Source organism: Saccopteryx bilineata, chromosome 3 (genome assembly GCF_036850765.1).
Source record: "Saccopteryx bilineata isolate mSacBil1 chromosome 3, mSacBil1_pri_phased_curated, whole genome shotgun sequence".
In the NCBI taxonomy this organism is placed as follows: domain Eukaryota; kingdom Metazoa; phylum Chordata; class Mammalia; order Chiroptera; family Emballonuridae; genus Saccopteryx; species Saccopteryx bilineata.
The window spans coordinates 253305033-253332505 of NC_089492.1; the positions used below are offsets into that span (position 1 = coordinate 253305033).

The window sequence follows — 27473 nt, forward strand, 5'->3', positions numbered from 1 at the left end:
GGTCAGGGGGAAGGTGAACATTTGTTTGCATTGGCAATCATCTGTTTTACATAAAAACTACGTCTTAACGTAATTTCTTTTAAGAATGCCTCCTAGAAAATACAGCACTGAAGAGGCTCTCCTTAACAAAAAGAAACCACTGAGCAGAGAAAGACAAGGCTTGCTTCAGTCGCAGAGCAAATGCGTCTTTTTCAGCAAAATGAGACTGGTGAGCATAGAGTTACAAGGCTTGCCTCAGGTGCAAGACAAAAAAGCCTGTCTCAACAAAATGAGTCCCTTGAACAAAGGCAGGAGAGAAATGCAAAAAAACGACAGAGTAATGCTGACCGAAACGCAAAAAGGATTAAAACAGTTTCAAATGGAGAAACTTTAATTTTTGAGCATTCCTTGAGTTAGTGGTGGCTCTTAAGAAATGTACCGCCAGTGGTTTCCTTCATTGCACTCTACTTTAAACAATTAAGCAAGTAGAAGGGGGAAACCCCGTGGGACACTAAGCAAAGGGGTGTCCTCGCTGCCTGCCCTGGGTAATTCAGTTTGAATTAGCAGACACCTTTGCACAAATCATTTTAATTACAATTTATAATATCTAGAACAGCGGTCATTTCGTATGACCACCGGGCTTTCTAGTTTTTGTATAAATGTTTATAGGGGATATTAGACTGTAGTTTTCTTTCTTGTTTTGTCTTTGTTTGATGCTAGCATTAAGGCAATGTTGATCATTCTCTGTCCAGTTTTTCAGTTTCACTTTACATATGTACTATTGAATAATCAGAACAATTTCAAGGGTTTTTATTTGAAGATGTCTGAAATTCTTTTTATTCATAATTCTCTTCTTTATGAAACTCAGCCTTACATCTTCCTGCCACTTAGCTTCCCTGAAATTTATTATCTCTTCTTAATTAAGCCAGGCCTTTTTAAGTTTTGTTTGTGTTCTCTGTTTCTGTGCCCACAATAGAAAATTACCCCCAGAAAGCTAAGGCAATTGTAGGATTTGCCTTATTGATTTTTTTTTTGTGTGTCTCTTTTTAAAAATTCTAAAAAAGGTTATTTCATATATATATGAGCATTTGTTCATATTAGGTCCTATCTTTGTTACTTCATCATTGCTAAAATCACAAGTTCCATCCAATGTCTGGGTTTCTAATGCTAAAAAAGATCATTTAAGAAAAGTTGGTAGTTATTCCACTATCTCAGTAGGAATAATTTATGCTTATCATCAGAAAGAGGTAGAGCTAATGTTACAGAATGGAGGAAAGGCTGTGTTTGTTTATAGCAGTTGGTTTATTTCAGCTGGTCTGGATTGACTGAAAACTTATCTTCAGAGTTATTTTCTTGGTAAATGATGTAGAATCTATTAACTACAGATATATGATGTTATAAAACCCTGGATCTGTGAGTTGTTACAGACATGAAGTATCAGCCTATATTCATTGCTTATTAATGATGATTATATCTAAGATTAACATCAGATTTTGGTGGAGACTGGGAGTAGGAAATTTTAGGGTTCAAAGATGAAGTCTGGTCACATAGCTAGAATAGATTTATATGAATAGTTTGACATGAGACCCCTACCATGGGAACATCTCAGACTTCCTAGTACTGAAGTGCTTCACAAAACCCTGGTGGAGGTTTGAGATCTAGAGAACTGCATATCCTGTGTGATGTGACCCAGGGTTGGGTAGACCAAAAAACCTGCTCCTGAGAACACCAAATCTCTTTTAATGTATAGCCTTCTTCTGCTGTTACTGCACTATGTCCTTTATAATAAAGCTGTTTTGTATGAACTAAATTATATGAGTCATTTCAACAATCAAACATTTAAGGTTATTTGTGTATAATTTGCATAGCTTGGCATACAGATGATCTATGGGGCTTCATTTCTTACTTTATTTCTCAAGATAAAAAAATTAAGTGGATTGAAATATCATTTACATACAGTAAAACACACCCATTTAAAGTATAGTTTGAAGCATTTTTTTAAATGTATACCATGCAACCACTGCCATATTTTGTGGTATAGAACTTTCCCATGATTTTGAAAACTCCCTCTTGCCCCTTTGATATTCCCCTTGTCAAATATTAATAGCAAATGGAGAAATGTAACGCCCATGGCTTGAGAAGTTTATAGTGATAAAGAGCTTGCACACTTCAGGGATAAGGATCTCAGTCACTGCACCAGTTGAGCTACATGGGCTCACAGAGATGCTGCTGTGAGGGTAAAAGCTGAAGGTGAGAGAAATCAAGAATGGGTAGGAGAAGGGAGAAATGGCAAGTATTAGCTGTGCCCTTAAGATCAACTGTGATATCACGAGAAACATAGACAGCATCTGGACTCTTAGATTAACTTACTATACAATGTATAGGGATCAAGCAATGCACAGGGTACCAATGCACAGGTGAACCACCCAGATCTCCCTTCAAGACCGAGGCACCCCATTCCTCAAGTTGTTGGGAACATTGGTGGTTAAAATTTCTCAGCTGAGTGCCTTTATGGGAGATGTTCTCACCAAAGCAAGCTCCTTCACGAAAGGTCATGCATCTTCTCTAGGTACAAGGGCAGCCTGTACCAATAACTGTGCTTGTGGTGGTATAAAGGCCTACCCTCCCTTGCCACATGGTGGTAGAACCCTAAGAACCATCCTAGCTTCATGCAGAACTGACTGCTGTTGTTTTGTCACACTTCACAACCCTTCCTTCCTTCACTTGATCATTGGTGTCTATCCAAAGTGTATACCCAGTAAACTTCCTGAATACAATTCTATATCTTAGAGTTAGTTCCCCAGAAGCCTCATCTAAGACATCACTTCATTATGTGATTTCCAGAAAGGGAAATCTCCTAATTTCTAACAAAAAGTTACTATAATTGCTAATCAGTGGGTAAATTAAAGATGGCCTAAGTAAATTAATCAATACCTACAGTCATTGATCAGAAGGCTCAATATGTCAATTGTCTTTGATCAAAATCCCAGCAGGCCTTTTTAAAGCTGTAAATTGTTAGGTAATTCTAAAGTTTATATGGGTGAAAGAATAGAAACTTTTGAATCTCTCTTAAACTTTTTACTCTGGTCCAAGAATGGATTAGTTCTTCTAAATCCCAGGGAGGGAGGGGTAGCTGACAGAACTCATTAACTTTGAGTAGTCCTATCCTGAAATGTGGACAGAGTTTTGATTCATGGGGTGAATAACTCTCTTCTCTTATTACAAATATAGAGGACTGCCCTGCAAATAGCCTTCCACTATTCCCACAAGCAGTGACTTACCATGGAAAGAAATATTTACTGAACCTTCAAGTGTCGAATATGTACAGAGATAATGTAGGTGGCCCTGGAGGCTCATTTTCAACCCTCAGCTTTCACCAGCTCAGCAGAGAGCTGGGTCAGTAGGCCTGAGTCAGCATTACCAAACAATCTAAAGACTAATCATTTCTTTGACTCTGGAGTGATTTTTGTTTTAGAGTCACATAAATGTTTCTTACTTTTCCTCCCTTAGAAGCAGAGCATTCCGGCAGCAGAAGGTTCATCTCAATGAAATTCTGGCCTTAATACCAGCAGTCCAGCCATGGCTGGCCTAAGCACAGCTTTCTATAGAATAAGGGTAACTCAGAGGTTTGCCTATGGTTCTTTACTTACCAGCTTGTAAGTTCTGTCCTCCACAAGTCTCATTTTACACCTATTCGTTGTGGTACTAGTGGCCTATGTCCAGGCTTCTTTTTAGAACACTATGATTAAAAGACCCAAGTGGACAAGAGAATTTCCAGCACAGACTACTTAAACCTCATCCAGGTTCCTCAAACTTAAATTTTCCATTGTTTGGTTAATTTTAAAAAACTTTGGAATATTATTTTCCAGGTGCTTGTTCTGTGCATTTCTCTAAACGAGTTATAATATGATTTTCAGGAAGAAAATAGGCCTGGTGTGGGAAGTAGAAAAGAATGTTCAGTAGGGGTGGATGAGAAAGAGGAAACTCGAGCTTGTTTATAAAGGTAACTTAAAAGGGCATATAGCTGTCAATAAGAGCAAGAATTCCCCTTTGGTTCTTCCCAGCATTCTCCTGGTATCAAGGACAGATTTAAGGGGAAACACATTGTGGGGCAAACAGCTGTGTTAGGCTTGCTGGTTGATTTCCTGCTTCAAGCACTTATTGCAATTAGTGCATGAGCACGTGACAGCACTATTGTAAGGATACAAGTGCTTCCCCTCAGGGGCAGGAGATCAGATTGCACTCACACCACGGAGAGATGCAATTTGTTTCCTGATCCCCTGCCCTCCACTGCGAAAAGCAGGTTTTTCTTTGTTGTTGTTGTTTTTTTCTATCCCCTTCTTTTGGCTTGACTGTCTTGCGAGTCTCCAATAAATTGGTATGGCTCACCGTTTTCCAGCTCCACAGTTCCTTTACTCTCCGCCTGAATTCAATGCGAATCTGAATCTGCATGGCCACAGCCACCAGCCTTACACAATATTGAAAGATTCCTGAGCTCAAATATCATCTCAGGTTAAGGCATGTCATGCTGAGACCTGCCTCTTGAAAATACAACATGAAGTTCTCTTTGGTGATGCAAGATTTAGCTGTAAATGGATTTGAGATTTTATATGTGAAACAGACACCTTGCTATTTTTCCTAAGAAAGAACTTTGATTTCAGATTGTGGGGGGAAAAAAGTTCAGCTGGCAAGCAATAGGCAGAAGCTCTGGTAAATAGAACACCCACTTTGCAGGTATCTATTACCGACTACTGGTGGAGGAGCACTGCTGAATCATGTCCAGACAGTGAGGTGACTTTCGGAAGGACCTGGAAAGAACTGTCTTCTGGATCCTGGAGCTCAAGTAAGTGATCAGGTTGTGAAATGATGGTTAGGGACAAGGGCATATCTCGCCTCCTGAAGCATGGTGATAATGGTTCTTTCAGTTCTAATTCCATAATGCCTCGCCAATCTTTTCATGGCAGAATAGTGATATCTGGTATTTAGAAAGTTGACAGCAGTGAGGTGTTTCAAAAGAGAAGATCTGCTTTCATATTTTAGTGTCGGATTGCTACTTAAAAGCTGGTCCTATATACCCTGGGTCTCTTCCCCAGTCTCTTTTCTAGAGACTCAAGTGAAATTTACAGCAATGCCAATGTTTTAGATCCAATATAAATGGCACAGTTATGAAATATAACTACTCATAAAAGTTTATTACTAATATTTTGATTACATATTTTAAAGTATACTTTACAAAATAACAGATTTGTTGAGGTATAACTGACATACAACCAACTGTATAAGTTTAAGGTAAATAATTTCCTTTACATATGTATACAGATGTGAAACTATCACTAATCAATAAAATAAACTTAACCATCACTCCCAAAAGTGATGGCAAAGCCAAGCACTTTTGTAATTGTTCCCTCCTCTTCATTTTCCCATCCTCAAGCAACCACTGAAATACTTTTACAAAGATTATTTGCAGTTTCTGGAATTTTATATTCATATAATTACACAGTATGGACCATTTTTCTGACTTCTTTAACACAGCATAATCATTTTGAGGTTCACACATGAGTGTAAAATGTTTTATTCCTTTTTATTATTGTGTATCATTTAGATGTGCCAAAACTTGTTTGTCTACTCATCCTAAATAAAATTTTGAGTTATTTCCAGTTGTTGAATATTACAATAAAGCTATTGTTAACACTTGGATAAAAGTCTTAATATGGAGATGTGCTTTTATTTCATGTACAGCTTGCATTTAAAAGTGAGTATTAGTCTTTTATAGATACAAAGGTTAAGTTACTGATTCTGAATAGGTGTGGTAAAGAAGGGAGATGCCGGAATAACTATATCTCACTTAGAGATTACTACATCGCTTTGGAAATTGTAATCTGTTTTTCTCAGAGATATGCCAACCTACCTCCATGCACTGGGATGTGAACAGTCTAATGGGCCAGTGTTGCTGATAATCATTTGTTATATCTGTAAGATACATAAAATAATAAAATAAAAATCACCATTACTTTAATTTTTTCACATTGGCTTTATATAGGCCAAATAGACCTCTCTTTTTTATTTTATTTTATTTATTTTTAAAAATTATTTAATTTAATTAATTGTGTTTACATAGATTCTATGGTCACCCCGAATGCATCCCCCCTCCCCCCTATTCCCCTCAACATCTCACTTGCCCTCCTCCCTACAGCACCCTCCCCCCTTCCCATCAGGTTTATCCCATCCTATTGTTCCCTTTCCCTCTGTCCTCTTTTCCTCTGGTCCCTTTGATCCTTCCTCTGTCTCAATTCCATTCCTTAGTTCTCATTATTCCTTGTATTCCTCAAATGAGTGAGGTCATATGATATTTTTAATTCTCTGCCTGGCTTATTTCACTCAACATAATAGTTTCTAGGTCCCTCAATATTGTTGCAAAAGGTAATATTTCCTTATTTTTCATACCCCATAGTATTCCATTGTATATATGTACCAAAGCCTTTTAATCCACTCGTCCACTGACGGACACTTGGGCTGTTTCCAGATCTTCGCTATTCTGAACAATGCTGCCATAAACATGGGGGTGCATTTCATTTTTTCAGTCGGTGATATGGTGTTCTTGGGATATATTCCTAAAAGTGGGATGGCTGGGTCAAAAGGCAGTTCCATTTCTAATTTTTTGAGGACTCTCCATACTGTTTTCCACAGTGGCTGCACCAGTCTGCATTCCCACCAGCAGTGCAGGAGGGTTCCCCTTTCTCCACATCCTCGCCAGCACTTATTCTGTGTTGTTTTGTTAATGAGCGCCATTCTGACTAGTGTGAGGTGGTATCTCATTGTGGTTTTAATTTGCATTTCTCTAATGATTAGTGATGTTGAGCATTTTTTCATTTGTCTATAGGCCTTCTGTATGTCCTCTTTGGAGAAGTGTCTATTCATTTGTTGTGCCCATTTTTTGATTGGATCGTATGTCTTTCCGGTGTTGAGTTTTTCAAGTTCTTTATAAATTTTGGTTATTAATCTCTTATTAGATGTACTGTCGAATATGTTCTCCCATTGTGTGGTTTGTCTTTTTATTCTGTTCATATTGTCTTTAGCTGTGCAAAAGCTTTTTAGTTTGATATAGTTCTATTTGTTTATCCTGTCTTTTAATTTATTTCATTTGCCTGTGGAGATAAATCAGCAAAGATATTGCTGTGATAAATATTGATGAGCTTACTGTCTAAGTTTTCTTCTAGGATGCTTATGGTTTTACAATTTACATTTAAGTCCTTTATCCATTTTGAGTTTATTTTTGTGCATGGTGTAAGTTGGTGGTCTAGTTTCATTTTTTTTGCAGGTACCTGTCCAGTTATCCTAACACCATTTGTTAAAGAGATTGTCTTTATTCCACTGTATGTTCTTACCTCCTTTGTCAAATATTAATTCTCCATAAAGATATGGGTTTATTTCTGGGTTCTCTGTTCTGTTCCATTGATCTATATGTCTGTTATGCCAGTACCAAGCTGTTTTCAGTACAATGGCCTTGTAGTATAACTTGATATCAGGAAGTGTGATACCTCCCACTTTATTCTTCTTTTTCAAGATTGCTGAGGCCATTTGTGTTCTTTTTTGATTCCATATAAATTTTTGGAACATGTGTTCTATATCTTTGAAGTATGTCATTGGTATATTAATTGGTATTGCATTGAATTTATAAATTGCTTTGGGTAATATAGACATTTTAATGATGTTTATTCTTCCTAACCATGAGCACAGTATATGCTTCCACTTGTTTGTGTCTTCTTGATTTCTTTTATCAATGTTTTATAATTTTCTGAGTACAAGTCTTTAACCTCCTTGGTTAAATTTACTCCTAGGTACTTTATTTTGTTGCAATAGTAAAGGGGATTGCTTCCTTAAATTCTCTTTCTGACAGTTCATTGTTTGTGTATAAAAATGCCTCTTATTTCTGGGTATTAATTTTATATCCTGCCACCTTGCTGAATTCATTTATCAGGTCCAGTAGTTTTTTGACTGAGGCTTTAGGGTTTTCTATATACAGTATCATATCATCTGCAAATAATGATAGTTTTACTTCTTCTTTTCTAATTTGGATGCCTTTTCTTTCTTCTTCTTGTCTGATTGCTGTAGCTAGGACTTCCAGTACTATGTTGAATAAGAGTGGTGAAAGGGGACACCCCTGCCTTGTTCCTGATTTTAGGGGAATTACTTTTAAAATTTGTCCATTAATTATAATGTTGGCTGTGGGTTTGTCATAGATGGCCTTTATCATGTTGAGGTATGTTCCCTGTATTCCCACTTTGCTGAGAGTTTTGATTATGAATGGGTGCTGGATTTTATCAAATGCTTTTTCTGCATCTATTGAAATTACGATGTGGTTTTTCTCCTTCCTTTTGTTTACGTGGTGAATCACATTAATTGATTTATGAATGTTGTACCATCCTTGCCTCCCCAGCATAAATCCCACTTGATCATGATGTATGATTTTTTTCATGTATTGCTGGATCTGGTTTGCTAATGTATATTTTGTTGAGGATTTTAGCATCTAAATTCATCAGGGATATGGGGCTATAGTTTTCTTTCTTTGTGTTGTCTTTGCCTGGTTTTGGAATCAGAATTATGCTCGCCTCATAAAAGGAACTGGAAAGATCCTCTTGAATTTTTTGAAATAGCTTGAGAAGGATAGGAGTTAATTCTTCTTTGAATATTTGGTAGAATTCACCAGTGAAGCCATTGGGCCAAGGGCTTTTGTTTTTTGGGAGCTTTTTGATAACTGTTTCGATCTCTTTTGTTGTAATCGGTCTGTTTAGGTTTTCTGATTCTTCCAGATTGATTTATGGAAGAGTATATGTTTCAAGGAATTTGTCCATTTCAACTAGGTTGTTTAATTTTTTAGCATACAGTTCTTTATAGTATTTTCTTACTATATTTTGTATTTCTGTAGTGTCAGTTGTTATTTCTCCACTCTCATTTCTAATTTTATTTATTTGAATCTTTTCTCCTTTTTTCTTGGTGAGTCTGGTTAAAGGTTCATCAATCTTGTTTACCTTTTCAAAAAACCAGCTCTTGGTTTCATTGATGCTCCGTATTGTTTCTTTAGCATCTATGTCATTTATTTCCGCTCTTATCTTTATTATTTTCTTCCTTCTACTACCTCTGAGCATTACTTGCTGTTCTTTTTTTAGTTCTTTTAGATGCAGAGTTAGGTTGTTTATTTGAGCTTTTTCTAGCTTCTTAAGGAATGCTTGTAATGCTATGAACTTCCCTCTCAGGACTGCTTTTGCTGTGTCCCATAAATTTTGAGTTGTTGTTTGCTCATTATCATTTGTTTCTAGGATTTTTTAATTTCTTCTTTGATTTTATTGTTAACCCATTCACTATTTAATAACATGCTATTTAGTTTCCATGTGTTTGAGTATTTTTCATTTTTTCTGTTGTGGTTGATTTCTAGTTTAATGCCATTGTGATCAGAGAAAGTGCTTGATATGATGCCAATCTTCTTAAATTTGTTAAGACTGCTTTTGTGTCCTAACATGTGGTCTATTCTAGAGAATGTACCATGAGCATTGAAAAGAATGTATATTCAGCTGCCTTAGGGTGAAAGGTTCTAAAGATATCTATTAAATCGAGTTGATCTAGTGTGTCCTTTATATCTGCTGTTTCTTTGTTAATTTTCTTTCTTGAGGATCTATCTAGTGATGTTAGTGGGGTATTGAAATCTCCTACTATTATAGTATTGCTGTTGGTCTCGCCTTTTATATCCATCAAAGTCTGCTTTATATATTGATACTTAGGTGCTCCTATATTAGATGCGTAGATATTTATAATGATTATATCTTCCCATTAGATTGCTCCCTTTATCTTTATGACCTTCTATATCTCTTACTATAGCCTTTGTTTTAAAGTCCATTTTGTCTGATATAAGTATTGCTACCCCAGCTTTTTTTTTCATTTCCATTTGCATGAAATATTTTTTTCCATCCTTTTACCTTCAGTCTATGTGCATCTTTTGTTTTAAGGTGTATTTCTTGTAGACAGCATATGTACAGGTCCTGTTTTCTTATCCACGTAGCTACCCTATGTCTTTTGATTGGATCATTTAATCCATTTACATTTAAGGTTATTATTGATATGTAGTTGTTTATTGCCATTTTATTCTTTAAAGCTGTATTTCTCTTTTGCTATATTCTTTTCCCACTTTGATCTATTTACAACAGGCCCCTTAACATTTCCTGCTGCATTGGTTTGGTTTTAATGAATTCCTTCAGTTTTGTTTTGTTTTTGTCTGGGAAGCTTTTTATTTCTCCTTCAATTTTAAATGATAGCTTTGCTGGATAAAGTAGTCTTGGTTGTAGGCTCTTGTTCTGCATTACTTTGACTATTTCTTGCCATTCCCTTCTGGCCTCAAGTGTTTCTGTTGAGAAGTTGGATGTCATCCTTATGGGGGCTCCTTTGTAGGTAATAGCCTTCTTTTCTCTTGTAGCTTTTAATATTTTCTCTTTATCACTTAGCTTTGTTATTTTACTTATGTTGTGCCTTGGTGTAGGTCTCTTTGGGTTTCTCTTTAATGGAGTTTTCTGTGCTTCTTGAACTTGTGAGACCCTTCTTTGAATCAATTTAGGGAAGTATTCAGCTATGATTTGGTTGAATAAAGTTTCTATCCCTTGTTCTTTCTCTTCTTCTTCTGGAACCCCTGTGATGTGGATGTTATTTCTCTTCATGATGTCACAGAGCCCTCTCAGAGTTCCTCAGACTTTTTGAGTCTATTTTCTTTTTTCTGCTCTGCTTTCATGCCTTTGTCCATCTTGTCCTCCAACTCGCTGATTCAATCCTTAGCTTCATCCATCCTGCTCTTAATTCTTTCCATTGTGGTCTTCATTTCTAATATTGTATTTGTCTCCTCCGACTGATTCTTTTTTAATATTTCAATGACCTTTTTTATACTTCCTATCTCTTTATTTAGGTGTTTCTAATGACCATCCATTGTTGTTCTAAGATCCCTAAGCATTCTAATAATCATTATTCTAAACTCTGCATCTGGCAGTTTGGTTATTTCCATATCACTCAGTTCCTTTTCTGGAGATTTCTCTTGTGGTTTCATTTGGATTGCACTTCTTTGTCTTCTCATTATGTCTGTGTGTTTGGGTGTGTTGTTTGTAGGGCTGGTTGAGTCTAGGTTTGGTGTTGTCTGCCTCCAATTTTCAGTTGTGTTATTTCTAGGTCTTCTTGGGTTGTATTCAGCTGTTGTTTTTAATCCATTGTCAGGTTTGGCTTTTCTAGTAGAGCCACTTTGAAGTCTTGATTTGTTTGTTTTCTTCTCAGTTATCTCGGTGGTAGTCTTGTTTACTGATCTCAGCAGGGGGCTTATTTGAAACTATACCCAGGAATGTGGTGGGTATAACCTGAGACTCTGAAGGCCTGATCTGCCAGTTACTCTCTCTGGGGGCTGGGTGCTTTCTCTGCTTCAGTAGGAGGAGGTGTATCTCAGATCTCCATGGAGACCTGAGTTACTGCCCCTCCTCCCCACTTCTTGTTTTCAGCTGTGTCTTCTTGTATTGATTGTAGCTGGAGAGATATCTTGAGATGGGTGACCCAGAACCACTTGTCTTGTGTTATGTGGAAGGATCAACACCTCCCCCAGCTATGGCCGCCTCCAGCACTGGATAAGTCAGCTTCTCAGGTCCTCCCATGCATTCCTCTGCCAGTCACCATCTGTCTCTCTCTCCCCCCTTTCCTTTTGGAAGATAAGCCAACCCTTTCAACACACCTCATTACCAGGTCTCCAGGCAAGTGGCCATGAGTGATATTTACTACTCTTTTCCTTGGAATGAGAACCCTTCTGGGCTCTCAGCCTCGCACTCCCTTTGTTCCTATAAGGAGGGGACACTCACCGCTCCTCAGAGCTCCCTACGAGGCTCAGTGTGGCTTCTTCTTTGCTCCTTGGTTTTTGAGAGCTGTTCTTGTAGTCCAGAGTTGTTTTTTCACGCTGATTGTTCCTAATTTAATTTGTAATCCAGTTTGGTGGTGTGAGCTGGGAGTCTGTGCATCTGCCTACTCTGCTGCCATCTTCAGGTCTCTTATTTTTTTAAAATATTTTATTTATTCATTTTAGAGGGGAGAGAGAGAGAGGGAGAGAGAAAGAGAGGGAAAGAGAGAGAAGAAGCAGGAAGCATCAACTCCCATATGTGCTTTGACAAGGCAAGCCCAGGATTTCAAACCAGTGACCTCAGTGTTCCAGCTCAACACTTTATCCACTGTGCCACCACAGGTCAGGGCCTCTCTTTTAAAAAAAAAAAATAAGATTTTTTTAGTGTCTAGGACCATAGGAATTTCTTCCTTCAGATCTTGACTCATTTCTTTAGCACATGGCTCTAATTTTAATAAAGTTCTACATCTCTCTTCAATATATATTGTTTGACCACTTTTTTGGTTGTTGTTTTTATGTAATTTTAAAATTATTATTATTTTTCCTTATTGACCCTGTAGATCAACTCACATTTGTGACTATTAATTAGAGTAAGGTACCAGCATAAGCTGTTCAGTTAATATTTCAGCAGCTTTTCCTTTTTTATAAATAATATATAAAATTATTAATAAGATTTTTTAGTCCCATCACAATTTGGTGTCATCTTAATTGTTCAAGGCCATGAATTCAAAAAATATTTTCCTTACTTTAGTGCACATTTAGGTTTTCATGCTTGCCATTTTTTTTCTCTCCCCCAATTCATTCACTTAGAATATTTTTCTTGCTCCATTTGTTACACCTATTCTAGAAAATGTTCACTTAGTGTACTAGGTCACCAAGCAAAAGAGAGATGAAAAGTGAAGTATGATTTATGGGAGAAAGGGGCTGGGAAGACCTTTTCTGATCAGAACCCTTGAGGGGACATGGTCATTTTGTTGAGCACTGATAGAACTTATACTCTAAAAGAAGAGTTTCAACATTGTCCCTCTTTATGTTCTTGATCTAATTCCATGTATCTTGACAATTCTTCCCAATATCTCATAGTCTATATAACTTTCTTCTTGTCTTTTTTTTTTTTTTTTTTTTTTGCAGGCATGATGAAGCCTAAATACTCTTTTTTTTCTGTGTATTGTGTGGACATTCTTTTCCTACAAATGATGACATCAACCTCGGGTAAGAACACCTACTTTGTTGTTACTGAATCACAGCTATGGAAGGAGCCTAGGGCAGATTTTCAGTGTCCAGTTCAGCATATAAAGAGCTTTAAAGTCATCATTGAATCCTAACATCAAGTTAAAAAGCTTTAAAAAAAAAAGTGAAAATCAGCAACTCTTTTTAGGTCCATCAGGGGAGTGAGGTCATAGGATAAATTTTTGTCCCCTAAATGGGGGAGTTAGACAAGTAGAGAGTTAGAGATTCAAAACCTCCAGACCAGAAACCTTTGTTGGAACCAGTGCCAGGACAGGAAGATCAAGGCCATGTATTCAAAAAATATTTTCCTTGCTTCAGTGCACATTTAGCTTTAATAATCTGTAATTACTAAATTGCTGCAGGCTTACCATGGACAAGTCATGAGAACTCACTTTTGTAAATTTTACCTCCAGGATTTTTACAGGGACCTCATAGTGGATATTGGAGAAAAACCCCCTTATGTCTTAGGCAGAAGGAAGGGAAGAGTAACCATTTTGAAATATGGTCTTGGCCAGGGTCCCCAAACTTTTTACACAGAGGGCCAGTTCACTGGCCCAGACCATTCGAGGGCCGGGCTATAAAAAAAACTATGAACAAATCCCTATGCACACTGCACATATCTTATTTAAAAGTAAATAAACAAAATGGAAACAAATACAATATTTCAAATAAAGAACAAGTAAATTTAAATCAACAAATTGACCAGTATTTCAATGGGAACTATGCTCCTCTCACTGACCACCAATGAAGGAGGTGCCCCTTCCGGAAGTGCAGCGGGGGCTGGATAAATGGCCTCAGGGGGCTGCATGTGGTCCATGGGCCGTAGTTTGGGGACCCCTGGTCTTGGCTCTAGCCTATTTGCTCAGTGGAGGGAGTGTCAGCCCGGTATGCAGATCTCCTGGGTTTGATCCCTGTCAGGGCATACATGAGAAGGACCATCTGCTCTCTTCCCCTCCCTTTCTTCCTCCTCTTTCTCTTCTCCTCTCGCAGCCAGTGCCTTGAATGGTTCGAGTGTTGGCCCCAGACAGAGTAGCTGGATGGATCCCGGTTGGGGCACAGGTGGGAGTCTGTCTTATTTCCCCTCTTCTTACTTAAAAAAACAAAACAAAATAAATAAAAATAAAATAAATGAAATATGGTCTTGTTAACAAGGCCTACCTTCAATAGAGACTATTTTATCAGAGCCTAACCCAGTGGTTCTTAAAATTTTGAAGTCAGGGTGCATTTAAAATTCTACAAATAATTGTAGGCACACTATATACAAATTTCTGAGAAATATGTTATAATAATTAAGTCAAATATTAAAGAAAAAAATATAAATTCCAAGCGTGATTTTATGGTAATTAAACAAAATAAATATGACAAAATTAAATTTATTTTAATTTTATTTTAACTAAAAAACATTTATATGTTACATTTTTTGAGTTATACTTTTTAGAATTCATAAAAAAGAGGGGTTAAAAATTTAAAAAAGGCAAAAAATCATCTTTCTATATATATAGATACATTCTTAATAAGATTCAGTAAATTCAGCAGGTCCCAGCGCAGATGTGTTTTTTCATTCTTGTGTTTATAAGAAACATGAGCCTGATGTGTCCTAGTGATTTCTTCAATGTTTGGGCATATATTTGAAAGACAAACTCTCATTTCCTCATCAATACATTGAAGAATTTCTCTCTTTATACTCTTTTTTTAAAAAATTTTATTTATTTATTTTTTTACAGAGATAGAGTGAGTCAGAGAGAGGGATAGACAGGGACAGACAGACAGGAACGGAGAGAGATGAGAAGCATCAATCATTAGTTTTTCGTTGCACGTTGCAACACCTTAGTTGTTCATTGATTGCTTTCTCATATGTGCCTTGACCGTGGGCCTTCAGCAGACCAAGTAACCCCTTGTTGGGGCCAGAGACCTTGGGTTCAAGCTGGTGGGCTTTTGCTTAAACCAGATGAGCCCGCGCTCAAGCTGGCGACCTCGAGGTCTCGAACCTGGGTCCTCCGCATCCCAGTCCGACGCTCTATCCACTGCTCCACCGCCTGGTCAGGCTCTTTATACTCTTAATTATGTTGAGGGTAGAAAATCCTAATTCACATAAATAGGATGTTGAAAATTGTAGTAAAATGTTCAAAGCTTTTTTAGATATTGCCACATATTCTTTTATAGAAATCCAAAACTTCAAAAGACAATTCCTTATGTTTAATTATCAATCCATGATCATTGGATATAGCTGCCAGTTCTTCTTCTGTTAATGTTAAACCAAAATCACTTGAAGCTTCCATGAATAGGTTTCTACTCCATTTGTATTGTTCAGTGTTAAGTGATGGAAAATGTTATAAATTAAATTCTGCCCATCAGCCTTCAAGTCCTATTATATTTACACTTAACTTTTGCTCACTTCCAGAATTGGATTCTTTAATATCACGCTTCTTTTTGAGAAATCTATCCATTTTATTTTGGGTGTATTTATCTAAAAATAATATAATGATGTGTTAATAATAAATATAATAATGGTGTGTTAACAAAAAGAGTGCTATATCCATAATGAAATGGTATAATAGAGTAACTATATTTATTTTTATATCTGGGCACATGCTGCGAACCAGCACAGCCAGTAATTCCAGGTCTCGAGTGGAAATGGTGCAGAATTAAGAAAATATAGGGTCAGGAGAGCCCTGTAATTGCTGCTGGCAAGAACAAAGCATGCCCAAAAACTACATCTTGCTTTATTTATAGGGCAAAGCAAGGCTATTAGCAAATCTTAACTTTATACCAAACAAAGGATAGAAGAAACTTGCCTCCAGTTTTTCCAGAGAACATGGCAGGTAGTGTAAACAATCCAGCACCACAGCTGGGTCAAAAGGAAGTTCCATTTTTGTTTTTTTGAGGTAGCTCCATACTGCTTTCCACAGTGGCTGTATCAATCTGCATTCCCACCAACAGTGCATGAGGGTTCCCTTTTCTCTATACCCTCAGCAACAGTTGTTTGTTAATTTATTGATGATGGCTATTCTGACAGATGTGAGGTGATATCTCATTGTGGTTTTAATTATCTTTTCTCTAATGATTAGTGACTTTGAGCATCTTTTCATATGTCTATTGGACATCTGTATCTTCTCTTTAGAAAAGTGTTTTCTCAGGTCCTTTGACTATTTTTAAATTGGATTGTTTGGGGTTTTTATAAGTTCTTTATAAATTTTGGATATTAATTCCTTATCAGATATATTGGCAAATAAGTTCTTCCATTCAGTTGTTCCATTCAGGGTTGTCTTGTCATTTTGTTGATGGTTTCCTTTGCTGTGAAGAAAGTTTTTAGTCTGATGTATTCCCATTTATCTTTTCTCTTGTTTCCCTTGCCTGAGGAGATATAACTGAAAAAATATTGGTATGAGAAATGGCTGAGATTTTCCTGCCTGTGTTTTCTTTTAGGATTTTTATAGTTATATTTCTAATATTTAAGTCTTGAATTAATTTGCATTTATTCTTTTGTATGGTGTAAGAGGTGGTCTAGTTTCATTTTTTTTGCACATACCCAATTTTTCCAATATCATTTATTGAACAGACTGTCTTTACCCCATTGTATTTTCTTGCCTGCTTTGTCAAATATTAACTAACTTCACTAGCTGTAATCTGTCCACTCATAGTCTCTGATTCTGTTTTGGAAGATTGTTTCTAAGAATTTATCCATTTAATCAATATTGTCCGATATGTTTGCATATAGTTATTTGCAATTATTATTTTCTTTTTATTTTGTTATTTATTTATTTTTATTATTAATTTTAATGGGGTGACATTGATAAATCAGGGTACATATGTTCAGAGAAAACATCTCTAGGTTATTTTGACATTTGATTATGCTGCATTCCCATCACCCAAAGTCCAATTTTCTTCCGTCACCTTCTGTTTTTTTTTTGTGCCCCTCCCCTCCCCCAACCCTCTCCCTCTCTTTACCACCCCCCCCATAACCAAAACACTCTTGTCCATGTCTCTCATTTTTATGTCCCACCTATGTATGGAATTATATAGTTCTTAGTTTTTTCTGATTTACTTATTTCACTCAGTATAATGTTATCAAGGTCCATCCATGTTGTTGTAAATGATCCGATGTCATTATTTCTTATGGCTGAGTACTATTCCATACTATATATGTACCAAAGCTTATTAATCCACTCGTCCACTGACAGACATTGGGCTGTTTCCAGATCTTCGCTATTGTGAACAATGCTGCCATAAACATGGGGGTGCATTTCTCCTTTTCAAACAGTGCTATGGTGTTCTTGGGGTATATTCCTAAAAGTGGAATAGCTGGGTCAAAGGCAGTTCGATTTTTAATTTTTTGAGGAATCTCCATACTGTTTTCCACAGTGGCTGCACCAGTCTGCATTCCCACCAGCAGTGCAGGAGGGTTCCCTTTTTTCCACATCCTCACCAGCACTTATTCTGTGTTGTTTTATTGATGAGCGCCATTCTGACTGGTGTGGGGTGATATCTCATTGTGGTTTTAATTTGCATTTCTCTAATGATTAGTGATGTTGAGCATTTTTTCATATGCCTATTGGCCATCTGTATGTCCTCTTTGAAGAAGTGTCTATTCATTTCTTTTTCCCAATTTTTGACTGGATTATTTGTCTTCCTGGTGTTGAGTTTTTTAAGTTCTTTATAAATTTTGGTTATTAACCCCTTATCAGACGTATCATCAAATATGTTCCCCCATTGTGTAGTTTGTCTTTTTATTCTGTTCTTATTGTCTTTAGCTGTGCAAAGCTTTTTAGTTTGATATAGTCCCATTTGTTTATCCCGTCTTTTATTTCACTTGCCCGTGGAGATAAATTGGCAAACATATTGCTACAAGAGATGTCAGAGAGCTTACTGCCTATGTTTTCTTCTAAGAGGCTTATGGTTTTACGGCTTATATTTAAGTCTTTTATCCATTTTGAGTTTATTTTTGTGAATGGTGTAAGTTGGTGGTCTAGTTTCATTTTTTTGCAGGTAGCCGTCTAATTTTCCCAACACCATTTGTTGAAGAGGCTGTCTACTCCATTGTATGCTCTTACCTCCTTTGTCAAAAATCAGTTGTCCATAGGCCCTGGCCGGTTGGCTCAGTGGTAGAGCGTCGGCCTGGCATGCAGAGGACCTGGGTTCGATTCCTGGCCAGGGCACACAGGAGAAGCGCCCATTTGCTTCTCCACCCCTCCCCCTCTCCTTCCTCTCTGTCTCTCTCTTCCCCTCTCGCAGTTGAGGCTACATTGGAGCAAAGATGGCCCGGGCGCTGGGGATGGCTCCTTGACCTCTGCCCCAGGTGCTAGAGTGGCTCTGGTCGCAACAGAGCGACGCCCCAGAGGGGCAGAGCATTGCCCCCTGGTGGGCAGAGCATTGCCCCCTGGTGGGCGTGCCGGGTGGATCCCGGTCGGGCGCATGCGGGAGTCTGTCTGACTATCTCTCCCCGTTTCAAACTTCAGAAAAATACAAAAAGAAAAATCAGTTGTTCGTAAAGGTGTGGGTTTATTTCTGGGTTCTCTGTTCTGTTCCATTGATCTATTGTATATGCCTGTTCTTATGCCAGTACTAGGCTGTTTTGAGTACAATGGCCTTGTAGTATAACTTGATATCCAGAAGTGTGATACCTCCCACTTTATTCTTCCTTTTCAAGATTGCTGAGACTATTTGTGTTCTCTTTTGGTTCCATATAAATTTTTGGAATATGTGTTCTATACCTTTGAAGTATGTCATTGGTATTTTAATTGGTATTGCATTGAATTTATAAATTGCTTTGGGCAATATAGACATTTTAATGATGTTTATTCTTCCTAATCATGAGCACAGTATATGCTTCCACTTGTTTGTATCTTCCCTGATTTTTGTTATCAATGTTTTATAATTTTCTGAGTACAAGTCTTTAATCTCCCTGGTTAAATTTATTCCTAGGTACTTTATTTCTTTGGTTGCAATGGTAAAGGGAATTGTTTCCTTAATTTATTTTTCTGTCAGTTCATTGTTAGAGTATAAAAATGCCTCTTATTTCTGAGTATTAATTTTATATCCTGCCACCTTGCTGAATTCATTTATCAGGTCCAGTAGTTTTTTGACTGAGACTTTAGGGTTTTCTATATACAGTATCATATCATCTGCAAATAATGATAGTTTTACTACTTCTTTTCCAATTTGGATGCCTTTTATTTCTTTTTTTTTTTTTTTTTGTCTGATTGCTATGGCTAGGACTTCCAGAACAATGTTGAATAAGAGTGGTGAAAGGTGGCATCCCTGCCTTGTTCCTGATCTTAAGGGGATTGCTTTTAATTTTTGCCCATTGAGTATGATGTTGGCTGTGGGTTTGTCATAGATGGTCTTTATCATGTTGAGGTATCACCTGAGCCTGTTGCTCCAGGAATGTCCCTTGTATGGGTTATATCAGGGGTCCCCAAACTTTTTACACAGGGGGCCAGTTCACTGTCCCTCAGACCATTGGAGGGCCAGACTATAAAAAAAACTATGAACAAATCCCTATGCACACTGCACAGATCTTATTTTAAAGTAAAAAAAAAAAAAAACAACGGGAACAAATACGATATTTAAAATAAAGAACAAGTAAATTTAAATCAACCAATTGACCAGTATTTCAATGGGAACTATGCTCCTCTCACTGACCACCAATGAAAGAGGTGCCCCTTCCGGAAGTGCGGCAGGGGCCGGATAAGTGGCCTCAGGGGGCCGCATGTGGCCTGCGGGCCGTAGTTTGGGGACCCCTGGGTTATATAATCCCTTCTGTTGTAATTGAGTCTTGATTGCTATTGGCCCATTGTGAGTGAGAGCAACACTCTAGCTGGCTGACTGTGAGTGGTCGAGGCTCACAGGCCTTGCCTTGACCAATGTCTGTGAATTATTCTGCAGGTGTTACCCACAAGAAGCAGAATTTGCCTCACCTGGGTTTGGTGCTGACAAGCTCTCCCTTTGGATATGCTGCTTGAGAAACTAATTGAATCCTGCTGTGATGTTGTCTGAAGCTGGCCACTAGATACGTTTTTTCTGGGCCTCTTAGGAGGGAACCTGGTTCAGGCCAATGTAGATGCCGCCTGTGACTGGCCCTCAGCAACCTGTTTGAAGATACAAGCAAGCTATAGTCTGTGGGTGCCTCTGCTGGATTTAGGTACATGCAGAAGTACCAAGGTGCACATCAAGGCCTACTTTTACCAGCATGGGGCCAGGAGGCAGGTCAATCAAAAACCAAAGACACCTTGAGATCTGCCTTTATCTGTCTCCATCTGCTGGCTGCTTGTTAGGCTCAGTCACTGAAAGAGCCTCTGGTAGAGTTTTGAGGATGAGGCTAATGGATCTCCCTCATGGGGAAGGTGCCTGTCAGTTTTCAGGAGATATGGTGGTATGGTCCCAACCCAGAGCCACAGATCTTGGTTTGTTCCAGATTTTTCCTCTGACTTCAGCAGGGTAAAACCACAAGAATTGAGTTTGTGGGCCTTCAGAGCCTAGAGACTTGGTCTGCCAACATCCAGGACAGTGGTTCTACTGAATCTCCAATGAGAGAGATGCATCAATCAGATTCTAGTGAAAGTAGGGTACATAGCTCACACATCAAGGCCTGACCTCTGAGCCACTGTCACCCCCTGAGTCTGTCAGACCTCTACTCCCTGGCCAAGGCCACTGGCTCCTCAGTAGGGTATAATCTCTGCAGGGTGGGGCAAGAGAAATTCCTGAGGGTGAACAGTTGCTTTTTCCCAGGCTGATGCCACAGGAAGGGGAATGCTCCACCCAAGAAAGAGGAAAATTGCAGTATTGGTTAATGACTCAGCACAGGGGGCCTGGTGGCTGTCCTCAACTGTGCCTCTCCCCAGAGCCACAAACCGTAGACTTTCCTCATATGTCTCTAGTCCTCTCAGCACTCCCTCTACTGGATTCCAGGATAAGTGGCTGTGAATGAGATTTTGTGCATTTGCCCTTTAAGAGGGTGCCTGTGTCTCTGGACTCCTGTCTCTCTCTGGCAGACAGAAACCTTGCTGCTTGAGAAATGTAACTTCTAAAAAAGAATTTTAAATATTATAGAGATAAAAAACACTGTAGCAGAAATGAAGAACACTTTCATGGACTCACTAGTAGACTAGACACAAATGAAGAAAGCAACTCAAGAGTTTGAGGATATATCAGTGGAAACTTCCACAACTAAAAAACAAGTAGGAAAAAGGTTTTTTTTTAAAGAGAAAATCCCATAATTGTGAGACAGCTATGAAAGGTGTGATATACATGTAAAGTGAATAACAGAAGAGAAAGAGAAGGGAATAGAAGAAATATTTAAACAATAATGACAGACTTTCCCTAAATTAATGTTAGGCACTAAACCATAGGTCCAAAAAGGTAAAAAAAAACTCTAAGCAGGATAAATACTAAAAAACTACATTGAAGCATATCATATTATACCTGCAGAAGATGAAAATAAAAAGAAAAAAATTTTGAAAAAAGCAAGTAAGGGGGAACTGAGCTCATAGAGCTTACAAGAAATGTTAAAAGAAGTTCTTCACAGAGAAGGAAAATAATATGAGTCACAAAATCACATCTTCATAAAGAAAAGAAGAGCAATAGGGAAGAAATAAACAAAGGCAACATAAAATTTTTTTTCAAGAACTGAATAGTGTCCATTGATTTTCTTATTTATTTATTTTTATTGATTTGAGAGAAAGAGAGAGACAGGAAGGGAAAGAGAGAGAAAAAGATGAGAAGCATCAACTTGTAGTTGCTTCACTTTTAGTTTTTCATTGTTTGCTTCTGTTATGTGCCTTGACCAGGGACTCAAATTGAGCCAGAGACCATTTTCTCAAGCCAACAACCTTTGGTCTCCAGCCAGCAACCGTGGGATCATGTTGCTGATGATCAAGCCAGCAACCTTGCACTCAAGCTGGCAAGCCTGCTTTCAAACCAATGAGCCCATGCTCAAGCTGACGACCTCCAAGTTTTTTACTAGGAACCTCAGTGTTCTAGGTTGATGCTCTATCCACTGTGCCACCACCAGTCAGGCTATTATTTTTTATTCTTAATTGTTAAGATAATAGTTTGTTCTAAAGAATTATAGCAACAGTGTAATTAATTATTATAGTTTATGTATAACAGAAGTTAAAGACAGTGGTGATGCAAAGGATTTTAGATATTAGGAATTCTTGGTTATTATAAGATACTTTGGCACCCATAAAATAGTATAGTGTTGGTTTTCAAAATACCTATTGAAAACAACTCCCCATTTTCCCCTCCTTTCAGCCACAAAAAAACTCTCATTCTACTCTCTATTTTTATGAGTTTGACTATGTTAGGTACTTCATATAAGTGGAATTATGCAGTATTTGTCCTGTGATGCTTTATTTAATTTAATATATTGTCTTCCAAGTTAGCTTATGTTGTATGTAACATGTAATATACAACATGACTTTATTTTTAAAGGCTGGATAACATTTCTTGTTTTGTATATGAAACACTTTTCCTGTTGTAAAACTAAAACTCTTTATATTAAAAGTGGTTCCTCGTAAAAAACATATTGTTGGGTCTTGATTTTTGAATATTTCTGACAATTGGAGTACTTAGACCACTGATGTTTAAAGTAATTATTGATATAACATCTAACATATTTGTTACTGTTTTCTATTTGTTGCCCTTCTTCTTTGTTGTTATTCTTTTTTTTTGCCAAATGTGGTTTTATTTTTTATCAAGTATAAATTTTTATTTTGGTAAAATACATATAATATGACTTTATCTTATCTATTTTAAGTAAACTGTTCAGTAATATTAAATATACTTACAATATTGTGCAATCATCACCATCATTTTCTCTTGCACGAATTACATTTTTCATCCATTTACTTTTAATTTATTTGAATCTTTGAATTTATAGTGAGTCTTTTGTAGATAACATATGGTATGGTGTGTTTTTATTCATTCTGCCAACTCTGTCTATTAATTGGAGATTTTAATCCATTTACATTTAAACTAATGACTTACTTCTGTCATTTTGTCATTTATTTTTTCTATTCTGTTAGCTTTATTGTCCTTTATTACCTTTATTATATTTTTTTGTCTAGTTGATCTTTTTTTGTATAAAAACAGTTCAATTCCTCTCTCATTTCCTATTTTACATAATCTGTAGTTATTTTAATTGTGGTTATCTCAGGGATTGCATTTACATCCCCAAAGTGTAACACTAATTTAAATATATAACAGCTTAACTTTAATATAAAAAATTCTCTTTCATTAACTGCTCTTACCTATCCATTTCAGTTGTTGGTACAAAATTACATCTTGATATATTGTGTCCCCTAAGACATAAACTAATAATTCTTTTAATTGCCTTAGCCTCTTATATTATATAATATAAAAATGTAGACCTATAAGCCCAAGTTACAATAATGGTAGCTCTTAGACTAATAACTTTAAAAAAATTGTTTTATCCTGAGGTTGCTGGCTTGAGTGTGGGTTCACCCACTTGAGCGCAAGGTCACCAGCTTGAGTGTGGGGTCATAGACATGACTCCATGGTCACTGGCTTGAGCCCAAAGGTTGCTGTCTTGCGATCCAAGGTCACTGGCTTGAGCAAGGAGTCACTGGCTCAGCTGGAAAGCCTGGTCAAGGCACATATGAGAAAGCAGTCAATGAACAACTAAAGTGGTGAAACTTTGAGTGGCTGCTTCTCATCTCTCTCTTTCTGTCTGTCTGTTCCTGTCTGTCTGTCTGTCCCTCTTTCCCTCTCTCAATAAATAAATAAATAAGTCTTTTAGTCTGTTAAATCACATAGAAAACAAAAAGTGGAGTTAGGAATTATTGTTACAATAATTATAGCTTTAGAATTGCTCATGTATTTACCTTTATTAGGTACTTCATTTCCTCATTTAGCTTCAGGTTACTGTATCTCTCCTGTGCATCTTTTTCTCTGTAAGGCAGATCCAGTGGTCACAAGCTCCCTTAGATTTGTTTATCTGGGAATGTCTTAATTTATCCCTTTCTTCTGCAGATATTGCTGGTATATGATTCTTAAATTAGCAGAAGCTTTTTTGTTTGTTTGTTTGTTTGTTTGTTTCCTTTCAGTACTTTCATATTAGTCTACTGCCTCCTAGATTCTAAAATTCTCATGAGAAATATGCTTATAAGACCTTATATGTGGTAAATTGCTTCTCTCTTGCTGCTCCTAAGATTCTGATTTGCTTTTGAAAGTGTCTATTTGTAGTTCTCTTTCAGTTCATCTTCATTAAAGTTTGTTGAATTTCATTATCTTTATATACATGTCTTTCATCACATTTGGGAAGTTTTCAGCCAATATTATACTAAATATTCTCTCAGTCCCTTTTCTCCCTTTTCCTTTTGAGACTCCCAAAATAAATATATTGGTCTGCTCAGTGATGTCCCACAAATGTGTTTAAGTTCTATTCACTTTTTAGAATCTTTCTTCTTTCTATTTCTGGACTTAAAATTTATTTTTATTTTCCTGACTTCAAGTTAACTGATTCTTTTTCTTTCTGTTTAAATCAGCCTTTAAATTTCTTTAGTGAATTTTTTCATTTCAGTTGTGTTTTTAAGCTAGAGAATTCCTTTTGGGTTTTTTTTTTTTTTTAGGTATTTTTGTATATACATTTTTTTTTCTTTTCTTTCTCACTTTTCCAATAGTTTTCTTGAGCATATTTAAGACCATTGTTTTAAAGTCTTTTATTGTATATCTGTCATTGTGTATTTTTTTAATGTTTATTTTACTGACTTTAGAGAAAGGAAGGGAGAGAGCAAGAGAGAGGCAGGAATATCTTTTCCTGGATGTGCCCTGACTGGGGATCGAATTGGCAATCTCTGTGCTTCAGGACAATGCTCTAACTAACCAACCTATCTGGCTAGGGCTTGCCATTTGGTCTTTTTCAGGACAGTTTTTGTTTATTTATTTTGTTCTTGAAGTGTGACATATTTTTTTTCTGTTTCTTTGTATGTTTTGTGATTTTTAAAATTAAAACTGGACATTGGAGGTTAGTGTATTAACTCAAAATCTCATTCCCTTCCTTTTCTAGGATATGTTGGCTTTTTGTTATTGTTTTTGTTTTGTTTGGTTTTGTTGCTGTAGGCTGCCTGTGTGCCAAGGATTAGCTTGAGGTGTAAAATTTCAGGTCTCCTTAGGTCTTTTCTAAGCCTGTCCCTTTTCCTGAGCATGTGTAATTACTTTCTAATTTCCTCCATAGATGCACTTGTTTTTGAATGTTCCAATCTTTTTTTTTTTTTTTTCATCTTTCCGAAGCTGGAAACGGGGAGACAGTCAGACAGACTCCGCATGTGCCTGACCGGGATCCACCCGGCATGCCCACCAGGGGGCGATGCTCTGCCCCTCTGGGGCGTCACTCTGTTGCATCCAGAGCCATTCTACTGCCTGAGGCAGAGAGCCATCCTCAGCACCCGGGCCATCTTTGCTCCAATGGAGCCTTGGCTGTGGAAGGGGAAGAGAGAGACAGAGAGGAGGGAGAGGGGGAGGGGTGGAGAAGCAGATGGGTGCTTCTCCTGTGTGCCCTGGCCGGGAATCAAACCCGGGACTCCTGCATGTCAGGCCGACACTCTATCGCTGAGCCAACCGGCCAGGGCCGAATGTTCCAATCTTAAATGAGTGGTAACCAAAAAGAGGAGAGGGAAAAATGAAGGATGAATAAAAGTATGCTAACCTTTGAATTCTTTGGATGTCACTTCAGTTAGAGAAAAGAGACTTGAAAAATAGGATAAGATACAATGGCCGCATGCCTCTTTGTCTTCTGATCTCTATGATTGGAAACAATAATCAGCATTCACAACACAGATCCCCAGTAATTGAAGGACTAGGGGTCCTTTTGGTCTACTCTGGTTCCCATAAACTATGTGAAAGCTGCTCCTGGGAGAGTTGAACAGCTGCCTGCCTGCCAAGGGTCTGAGGGTGAGGGATGGATATGAGTATATGTTACTGTGACAGGAGCTAATGACCAAAATTAATGCAATTTACCATCCAAGCTTTCTTCTGGGAGTTTAAGGCCTTCAATAGACTTCAGAGTTCCAAAATAGTTACCTTAGGCAGATTCTGCCAGAGCAACTGATGACCAAGTAGGGAGTCAGATTTCTGGTACTTTGGGCTCTGCCATCTTCCTAGGACACAGGTGAGTATATTTTAAAGAGATTAATGTAGTAACATTGGTCTTTTCAAAAACAAAAATATTGATTGAAACAGAAGGGGACATATTCAGGACTGAAGATTTAGAATGGCTAGGTCAAGTGGGAAGAATACAGTGTGTCCTTCAATATATAGCAATGAAAATGTTGTTGGCTTCAAATGTATCTTCATTTTCTGTGTTTCTCTAAAGAAAAGTGGACAGTAACCATTCCTATGGGACACGTGGTGGCTACAGTAGGAGGACAGGCTGAGCTTAGCTGCCAGTTGTCTCCCTCACAAAGTGCAAAACACATGGAGGTGTCCTGGTTCAAGGGTGACTACTCCAAGCTTGTTCACCGATACAGCAATGGACGTGAAGTGAGTGTGGAAGCTGCTCCAGAATATGCAGGTCGCACAGACTTTGTGAAAGGGGCCATTGGGGAAGGCAGAGTGACTCTCAGACTTCGTAATATCAGCATTTCTGACAATGGACCGTACCAGTGTGCATTTAAGGATAGTGACTTCAGCGATGTGGCCAGCATGAACCTGACTGTAACAGGTAAGGTTTATGGTGGGACATTGCATATCAATGAACTTGGACCCCAGGAGCTGAAATATGTGGGAAATATATCATTTTCAAAATTTCTTGACTTTTTTATATTTTACAAAATATTTCAAGTGTTATACATAGTGAGATAACACCCTCAATAATGCAAAAATATACTATGTAGTAAACATGCAGAGTGACCAATGAGTATAATTTATAGCTTGGATATGGATTTGAGTATTATTCCTTCTTATATTTCAGAATATAAAATTTATGATACCCTTGTCCTTTCAACTTTCAACGCAGCCTCAATACAATAACTATTTTGATTTTTGCCTCAGCATTAGGCTTGGAGACACAGATCCATATTCAGGCTCCCCGCTCTGATGGGCTCGTGGTGGAGTGTAACTCAGGAGGCTGGTTCCCACAGCCACAGATGGAGTGGAGAGACAACAAGGGAGAAGTAGTTCCACATTCATCAAAATCCTATTCACAGGATGGAGCTGGATTATTCCACATGAAGATGACTCTTGTCCTCAGAAACAAAGAACAGGGCAATATGACTTGCTACATTTTCAACCCTCTGTCAGGGGAAGGGAAACACATAAATATCATCTTAGCTGGTGAGTGTTTGTCAGGGTTTGGGTGTCTATAAAGCAATATATAGAGAAAATAAATGAGGTAATT

At 37.6% G+C, this 27473-nt stretch overlaps 1 protein-coding gene across 1 annotated transcript in view; it reads left to right on the forward strand.

Moving 5' to 3' along the window:
- The window catches only part of LOC136330031 (selection and upkeep of intraepithelial T-cells protein 7-like), a 92518-nt gene that overhangs the window by 46071 nt on the left and 18974 nt on the right, over positions 1 to 27473 (forward strand). Inside the window, exons 5-6 of the mRNA XM_066266551.1 lie at positions 26451 to 26798; positions 27128 to 27409. Coding sequence (XP_066122648.1) covers positions 26451 to 26798; positions 27128 to 27409 — 630 coding nt within the window. The remainder of the gene's footprint in view (positions 1 to 26450; positions 26799 to 27127; positions 27410 to 27473) is intronic.